This window comes from Barbus barbus (genome assembly GCF_936440315.1).
Source record: "Barbus barbus genome assembly, chromosome: 44".
Lineage (NCBI taxonomy): Eukaryota > Metazoa > Chordata > Actinopteri > Cypriniformes > Cyprinidae > Barbus > Barbus barbus.
The window spans coordinates 21,168,439-21,177,858 of NC_136722.1; the positions used below are offsets into that span (position 1 = coordinate 21,168,439).

General features: G+C 36.4%; 1 protein-coding gene across 2 annotated transcripts; it reads right to left on the reverse strand.

The window, feature by feature from the left end:
• Positions 1 to 359: 359 nt before the first annotated feature.
• Positions 360 to 3,522, reverse strand: LOC306863082 (retinol dehydrogenase 12-like). 2 transcript variants are annotated; one of them, XM_079406254.1, is made up of 7 exons: positions 3,446 to 3,522; positions 3,023 to 3,135; positions 2,790 to 2,945; positions 2,599 to 2,703; positions 2,301 to 2,510; positions 1,109 to 1,301; positions 360 to 874 (listed from the first exon to the last, which is right to left on the reverse strand). In XM_079406254.1, exons 1-7 carry the CDS (start codon positions 3,457 to 3,459, stop codon positions 772 to 774), a joined length of 894 nt encoding a protein of 297 aa, XP_079262380.1. In that variant the 5' UTR covers positions 3,460 to 3,522; the 3' UTR covers positions 360 to 771. The 2 variants fall into 2 exon arrangements, with proteins under 2 accessions (XP_079262380.1, XP_079262381.1); XM_079406255.1 differs by having other exon boundaries at positions 394 to 874; positions 2,599 to 2,637.
• Positions 3,523 to 9,420: the final 5,898 nt, after the last annotated feature.

The window sequence follows — 9,420 nt, forward strand, 5'->3', positions numbered from 1 at the left end:
TTGACTTCAACTGTTTTGTGTGTGTTTGTGTGTGTGTGTTTATTTATGTTAATTATCCTACTGTTTTTGAATTGTACTTGACTATTTATTTATTCTACATGTACCCTCCTGTTTCCAATGAGGCCTATCCTATTTTCCTTATATTTTATATATATTTTGGAATAAATGGAAGAATAAAATAAAAATAATTATGTATGAATGAAAAAATGAATTATATTGTGTTATGACTTTTTCCCCAATTCTTTATCTTTTCCTTTAGATAAACAAACACTACAAAAAAGTACAATATCCAATATATATATATATATACACACACACACACACACACTGTACATACTGTATATAAAATACAATAATATATGTCAAATGTTATTTAATTTTTTATTTCTTTTTAATTCTCTTCTCCTTGGGTCATACAAAACTCAAAAATTAAATCCAGGATACAAAATTGTAAATGTATTCAAAAATATTCACATATACCCAGTGTATATTTTCAACCGCCTGAATCTGGCATTTACTTCTTATATCATTTAGTGCATAAATATGTACCTGTATTATATAGAAAATGAACTCACTTAAGCAACCAAAATCTACAAAATATAACATTTAAATTTCACATTGTGTATAAAATATCACATTTGGTTATATTAGTGATCTTTTATGCAAGTTAGTTTAATACTAACTAGTATTTCTGATTTTGACAGTAGATGGGCCTGCAATCTCAGGCAGACTGCAGTAAAACTTAGACTCATCAGGAAGAGAGATGCGTTTTCACTCCCATGTGATGCTGAGCATCTTACAGCTGAGTTCCCAGAGGCGCTGGGCCACCTCGTCATCCATGGCAGCCTGGGAGCATTTTGCAGGTGCGCAGTCACTGCGTGGAGAGCAGGAGACAGCAATTAAACATACCTGAACTGTTGCAGATTGTTTTATGAGTGCTGTATGATAATATCAAACTGAAAGACAACAGAATATGACCTATTGGACCTGTGTGTATTTATGGTGTATTTTGTATAGATAGAGGCTGGGTAGGTGTGATATTGTAAGCTCTACTGTAAATCAGGTACAACCTACAGTTTCGCTGGGTTTGAGATGAAAATCCACTGACCTGTAATATTTGCCGCTCTCTGTCTCCAGTTCAGGGGACACGGCGCAGTAGATGGTGGTCTGAGCTCCCTGCACAGATGTTTTGGTGAAGGGCTTTGCTAACCACATGCCGGCTTGTTGAGGTTTATTCAAGTGCCTCCACAGTTCGGTCTGAACCACTCCAGGATGGAGAGCATACGCTGTGACTCCAGTACCTGAGACGCCACACAAAGACCAGATGAGAAGGATTATTAGGATTATTTTAGCATCAGTTATTTTATTCGAATAGAATTCCCTAAGGACAAGGTCAGAAATTATCCAGCGCTAGGGGCAAAAATGCCACAAAAATGAACATAAAAAAATTAGTGGTGTCAAATGATTAATTGCGATTAATCGCATCCAAAATAAAAGTTTTTATTTACGTTATATGTTACATATATGTTACACATACAGTATATATTTTTAAAATATTTATGTTTTCACATTTATATATTCTTATATTTTATATTATATATAATTATATTTAGAAATTTAATTTTTCTTAAATATATACATGCATGTGTTTGGATGCGATTAATCGTGATTAATCATTTGACAGCACAATTTTTTTTTTTTTCTTCATTTGTTATCTAGAATTTTGTTTTATAATATGCTATTTTTAGTTCTATCAAATTGGTTTAGACCAGAGATGCCTAAATCATATGACAAATCACAAAAGAAAAAAAATTAAATTGAATTGAAGCATATCTTTTTTAATCTTTTTTTGTTGTTGTTGTTGTTGTTTAGAAGTCAATTTCATTATTAATGTAAATTTTAATATAATATAGTTATTATAACACAATATTTACTTTCAGCCCACGGCCCTCAGTTAAGATTTTTGATCCATCGTGGTAAACAGTTTGGGCACCTCTCGTTTAGACATTTTATTGACCATCAAAAATTGATTCAACTGAAGCTTTTGACAGAAATCAAAAGCTGTAAACATATATTACAGTATGTGTTAAAAGAAGAGTAAAAACTAAAATTCTGACACTAACAGAAAATAAATTAGTAATACAAAATTGTGCTCAAACAGATCATTTTAGATTAATAAAATTAATAATCATAAAATTAATTAAAAAATTAAATAATGAAAAATATCAAAATAATAAAAACTGCTTGAGCAGATCGTATTTATATTTAGTAACGTAAATATCAATTTTAAAAAGACTCACCTTCTAGTCTTTTGGCCAGCGAGCGAGTGAACAGAATGTTTGCCAGCTTGCTCTGGCTGTAGGCTTTCTGTTTATCGTAGTTCTTCTCACTGTTGATGTCCTCCAGGTTGATGGTCCCCCACTGGTGTGCCATGGATGAGACATTAATGATCCTCGCAGGCGTTGATCTCTTAATCAAATCCAATAACAGATACGTCAACAGGAAGTGACCTACAGGAAGAAGAACAGTGCTGATGTCTCCCGTAATTTCTTTTAGGGTTAAAATGGTGTCCGATTTGGACAAATTACACATGCTTACCCATGTGGTTCACTCCTATTTGCATTTCAAAACCATCTGCTGTTTTTCCAAAAGGACACACCATCACACCAGCGTTATTGATTAAGATGTTGGCTTGTTTCTCCTCTTAAAGACAACCCAGATACATCATTGTAGAGCTATATAAGGAAAACATCTGTAAAGGAATTTATACCATATCCTGGTGATCTCACCTTTATTGATGTTCTCTGCAAATTCTCTGATTGATTTGAAATCTGCCAGGTCAAGCTTACTGATAACAACATCCTGGTTTCCTGAAGCATCCTTTACTTCCTTCAGGGCTGCATCAGCTTTCTCCATATCTCTGCATGCCATAATAATACGAGCTCCTAAAGACAAGACAGCAGAAATTCTTGATTTTTCCATCAGACATTATATTAATATTAAACTGTTTAGAAATGCCCACCTCTCTTTGCCAGGTCAATGGCTGTCTCTTTACCAATTCCAGTATTGGCTCCAGTAATTATAACAGTTTTACCATCAAGTCTGGCATCAGATGACCACGAGCGGAACATATTTCTGAGGAAAGGAAAAGATTAAATGTAACACAATTACTGTTGTCATATTACTCAACTTGTTTCCTATGGGCGTTGGGTTGATGACAACTAATTTCACGAGCTCAGTGGAAAAGTGTTAAAATATAATCCTTCGTTTTTGCCCAGTCATGTCTGGTCTGTTTTCGATTCATACCATCTGACATATTTTCATTATATGAATGAAAATCCCTTTGCTTTACTTCCTCGGCACAATTGTAACCGGTTATTGAGCAACATTTACCGTCAACATCTATAAAGCATCTGAAATATAACATATACATTTCTGTTCATACCTTAGAGCTTGCATTGTACGATGAGTTGTATCCAGACACAAAAATATGAGTTCATAAATTATCAAAAAGACAAAAACACTGTCACTAGTGGGAGGAGTTAATGATGTATAAGGAAAACTAGTGAGTCAGAGACCAGGAAACTCCGCCCTTTATTACGTATTTCTATTTTTCTTTCCAACTGTGCAATCATTTTTGATGTTAAAAGTATTTTAGACTTTTATATTGATTATATGCCAACATATATATCTTTAGTATCTGGAAATCGGAAAGAACTGGCATAAATATATATATATTTAAAAAATAACTAGGTTACGTGATTCTTACTTTAACCAGGAGATGTCAGTAGATGCATAGTAAAGAAATAAGCTGGCGTCTAAAGATTTGAGGTTAACATTTTTATACTAAGTGCTGAAATTTTGGTAATGCTTCTACTTTGCATTTTTCTAATTTAATAAAAATGTTTAATACAAACTAGGCCATCACCAATTTAAGAAAGAGTTGTTCTTCAGCAGCACTCATTGATGGCAAAAACTCCATACATTTGTGTACAATTTGATTGCAGTGTTCTACAACTTAGTCTCCATTTAATTTTCACCATGTCCTGTGACAAATTAATTTCAAGTATAGATATTCCATGTAAAATTATACAAGATTACACAGTGAAACTCTAGATAAAGATTGCATTGTCATGAATTTGTTTCACTAATTCACAACTTTGCCGTCTTCTGCATCATGTATTTTTTAGCTTCTACACACTTCTAACTCCTCTTTCTCTCCAACCCACCTATCCTTTGTCACTCTTCCTCTGTGCTGGTGAGATTTGAACTGTTAATGCTTAAAACTGCACCACAGCTCTCAAACACACTATGCTCTAAGCATATTGGTCTAACATGTATGCTATTTGTAAGACAACACTACATTGCAGTGATGCCCTTATTAGTTAGTCAGCGTCTGAGTGAATGCAGTGAAATGCACATCCTCCATATACATTTAACATTTAACTGTGCATTTATATATTTTACATACTGTAATGAATTCAGCCACCACTAGGGGCCACTGGCGAGCTTTATTGCGGATTAAGACCTATGCTGCCACCACCGGCACACAAAATACACTCCAAAACAAGAATTACAAAGGAATACACTTTTTATTAGCAACAATAGCAGCCGTATGGCATTGTCTCACTTACATATCCTGATTACATATACTGGTCATATTATTTCATTAAACCGTGAACACACATTTAAAAGGGAACCAAATACTCATTCCAAATTCACAGCAAACTATAAATATTGTGATCTCTCATGCAAAGCACACTTAATTAGAAACTCCAAGCATCAATCACATGCCCTACGTGTAATAACCAGCACAGGCAAACAACATACAATTCAAGAGGACAGTAATCACCAATGGCTGAACACAACAACAACAACACACATAAATCATATAGAATGATTAAAATAATTTCGGACTTCCCTGTCCACGTCCGACGACACCCTGCCGTCACTGTGAGGACTCAACCTTCCCCTCCAAGACAATGATAGGAAGGTCTCTTTCAACCAGATCCACCTACACTCTCTTCCCTATCTACCTAAATTTCCTCCCCACTATCTACCTCCAGGCCAATAAGTGGGACCCCGGTTTTCTTCACGCCGGTGGTGCTAGCCAACCACGAATGCCACGGATCCCCTTTGTGAACCCAGCAGGCTTAGAAAACACAGTTTATCAGTCTCTTTCACAGTTCAGTCCCCGACAACTGAACCCCCCTCGCATTTTAAAGGTATCCAATTATTATTCATTGTCCACAGGTGTCCTCGAAAACATCATTCCTTCCGTGTTTGTCCGTAGCAATGACGTCACGCACCGTCAATCGAATCATAATCATTACTTCCCCTCTTGAAAAAAAATGGGACTCGTCCTCCAGTCCCTAAACAGGTCCATCGTAATCCTTGAACCACACAGGGGGTTTTCGTGTTCGTAGGGGACGGCCCGCTCTGTAATAGATATAGCTGGTGTGGGCAATTTCCCCCCAGCCACAGACAAAACATATACCTCAAAATGTCTGGCATCATGGACTGTGGAATAATAACTTGAGTTTTTGCACTGATTTTTGAAGGCAACACCCTCACCAACCTCTGCCCCTGAACCTCTATCTGCTCCCAGACCAAGGCGTACTTCTTAAGGGATGGGTAGGCATTCATAACTTCCTGTCGGTTACCTTTCTGAGTCTTCAATTTTAACATCAAACTCAACTCTGGGTCACTATGCTGAGCTCTTGTCAAATCATCCTTTCCTCCTTCCACCCCCCTGGTTTTTTGATTCAAGAACTCTCCCTGTTCCAAAGCACCACCCTGAGGTGAAGGTTTTACCTCTACATATCTAACAGAGCTAGCCACAACCTCCCCAGAATAAGCCGGTAATCTTGATAGCGCATCAGCATTAATGTGGTCTTTACCTGGTCGGTGAACAATTTTATATTGGAAAACAGCCAACTGTTCCAACCAACGGGCCAACTGGCCTTCCAAACCCTGAAAATTATGCAACCAACAAAGAGAGTTATGGTCCGTTCGCAGCAAAAACTCTTTCCCTAAAAGGAAATGTTTGAAATACTTGGTAAAAGTAACCACACTAAGAAGTTCTTTCTTTGTGGTGGCGTTTTTACGTTCTTGTTTACTCAAAGTTCTATTAGCGTATGCCACCACTCGCTCCAAACCATCAACGTCCTGTGACAAAACAGCCCCAATCCCCACATCACTGGCATCTATATCCAGGATGAACGAGCGCTGGGTGTCTGGATAGGCTAAAATAGGAGCAGTAATAAGGCACAATTTCAACTTCTCAAAAGCAGCCGGACAACAATCATCCCACTGAAATCGCCTCCCCTTTTCTGTCAGCCGATGCAATCTAGATTTAAACTGATAGAGTGTGTCTGCCTCCCGAACAGTATTAGGTAGATTGTTCCAGAGTTTGGGTGCTAAATAGGAAAAGGATCTGCCACCCATATTCGATTTTGATATTCTAGGTATTATCAAATGGCCAGAGTTTTGAGAACGCAGCAGACATGGAGGACTATAATGTGATAAGATCTCGCTCAAGTACTGAGGAGCTAAGCCATTCAGGGCTTTATAAGTAATTAACAAGATTTTAAAATCTATACAATGTTTGATGGGGAGCCAATGCAGTGTTGACAGAACCGTGCTAATATGGTCGTACTTCCTGGTTCTAGTAAGGACTCTGCTGCATTTTGGACCAATTGTAATTTGTTGATCAAGCATGTAGAACAACCACCCAATAAAGCATTACAATAGTCTAACCTTGAGGTCATAAACGCATGAATTATTATTTCTGCATTTGACTTTGAGAGCATAGGTCGCAATTTAGATATGTTTTTGAGATGGAAAAACGCAGTTTTACAGATGCTAGAAACATGGCTTTTAAATGAAAGATTGGAAAAAAGAATGGAACCGCTAACAAGCTAACCGGCTGATGCGCTGCACTCGCAGTTTTAAAAAGGGAACGATCAAATTAGTTAGATTAGTTGGATAGATAATACCAGAAATATGGTGGGAATTAAGTTATATATTATCATTATATTATATTAAACAACAGAGAGTGAAAGTAAGGTAAAGATTCAATAAAAAAGTGGAGCTACAAACGCAAACCTCTCCCAATAAAGGCATATTTGACAGATGTGTATTTAGCATTTAAGTACATAATTCACTGATGTCCAACAGAGTACAAAGGTGATTCCATTAAATAAGGCAGGGGACATGAAAATTACATTTTAATTCTTCTCTCCTGAAGTGTTCATATATTACATTTTCTCAATTGTTCAATTTTTAGGGCCAAACAGCTGATTAAAAAAAGCACAATCACCCACAAGTAATCCACATGACTGCAGTCTAACAATTAACATCTTGTGAATCGATAATCTAATTATTTTATAAAATCTTTTTTTTTTTAAAAAATCCATCATGAAAATGTTTCTAACTTCAAATAGTTTTTCGACTAAAATATTTAGTTTTTTTTTTTTTTTTTAATCTGTTTATTGAACTTTCACAATAATAACAGGATACAGATACAGGAGAATCGTGAAAAAATATTTTTCACCCACCCCCAAGAGGGAAAAAAACAAATTATAATAATAATAAATAATAAATTAATTAATTAAAGTGTAATTAAACAAACTTAAATAAAACATAAAAATAAAATAGAAACAAATCAATACATATTGTAATATAAAGAATGTCAAGCATAATGTCTCGAGTATATAATATATGTTGGAGCATTAAAGTTTAGACATTTCGATCATTTATCAAATGCATGCATATACATCCACAAACAAAACCTTACAGCTATAAAGTATATACAAACAGGTGCATCTCAATAAATTAGAATGTCGTGAAAAAGTTAATTTTTTCTTGTAAGTTATTTCAAAAAGTGAAACTTTCATATATTTTAGATTCATTACATGTAAAGTAAAACATTTCAAAAGTTTTTTTGTTTTAATTTTGATGATTACAGCTTACAGCTCATGAAAGTCAAAAATCAGTATCTCAAAATATTAGAATATTTACATTTGAGTTTCAATTAATGACCATCCATACAGTTTAAATTCTGGGTATCTCTTGTTCTTTGAAACCACAATAATGGGGAAGACTGCTGACTTGGCAGTGGTCCAGAAGACGATCATTGACGCCCTCCACAAAGAGGGTAAGTCACAGAGGGTCATTACTGAAAGGGGTGGCTGTTTACAGAGTGCTGTATCAAAGCATATTAAATGCAAAGTTGACTAGAAGGAAGAATTTGGGTAGGAAAAGGTGCACAAGCAACAGGGATGACTGCAAGCTTGAGATTACTGTCAAGCAAAGCTGATTCAAACACTTGGGAGAGCTTCACAAGGAGTGGAATGAAGCTGGAGTCAGTGCATCAAGAGTCACGACGCTCAGACGTCTTCAGGAAAAGGGCTACCAAGCCACTTCTGAACCAGAGACAGCGTCAGAAGCATCTTACCTGGGCTGTGGAGAAAAAAAACTGGACTGTTACTCCAGAGTCCAAAGTCCTCTTTTCAGATGAAAGTAAATTTTGCATTTCGTTTGGAAATCAAGGTCCCAGAGAGGCACAGAATCCATGTTGCTTGAAGTCCAGTGTGTAGTTTCCACAGTCAGTGATGATTTGGGCTGCCATGTCATCTGCTGGCGTTAGTCCACTGTGTTTTCTGAAGTCCACAGTCAATGCAGCCATCTACCAGGAAATTTTAGAGCACTTCATGCTTCCTTCTGCTGACAAGCTTTATGGAGATGCTGATTTCATTTTCCAGCAGGACTTGGCACCTGCCCACACTGCCAAAGGTACCAAAAGCTGGTTCAATGACCATGGTGTTACTGTGCTTGATTGGCCAGTAAACTCGCCTGACCTGAACCCCATAGAGAATCTATGGGGTATTGTCAAGAGGAAGATGAGAGACACCAGACCCAACAATGCAGATGAACTGAAGGCCGCTGACAAAGCAACCTGGGCTTCCATACCACCTCAGCAGTGCCACAAGCTAATCAACTCCATGCCACGCCGAATTGAGGCAGTAATTAAAGCAAAAGGAGCCCCTACCAAGTATTGAGTACATATACAGTAAATGAACATACTTTCCAGAAGGCCAACAATTCACTAACAAGGTTTTTTTTTATTGGTTTTATGAAGTATTCTAATTTGTTGAGATTGGGTTTTTGTTAAATGTGAGCCTAAATCATCACAATTAAAAGAAACAAAGACTTAAACTACTTCAGTCTGTGTGCATTGAATTTAATACACCAGTTTCACAATTTGAGTTGAATTACTGAAATAAATTAACTTTTCCACGACATTCTAATTTATTGAGATGCACCTACATATGTATGTATCCACACTCCTAACCAGATTCAAGCCACGATCATAATAACATCTTAATGCTTAGGTTGACACACTCTAGAGGAAGTACT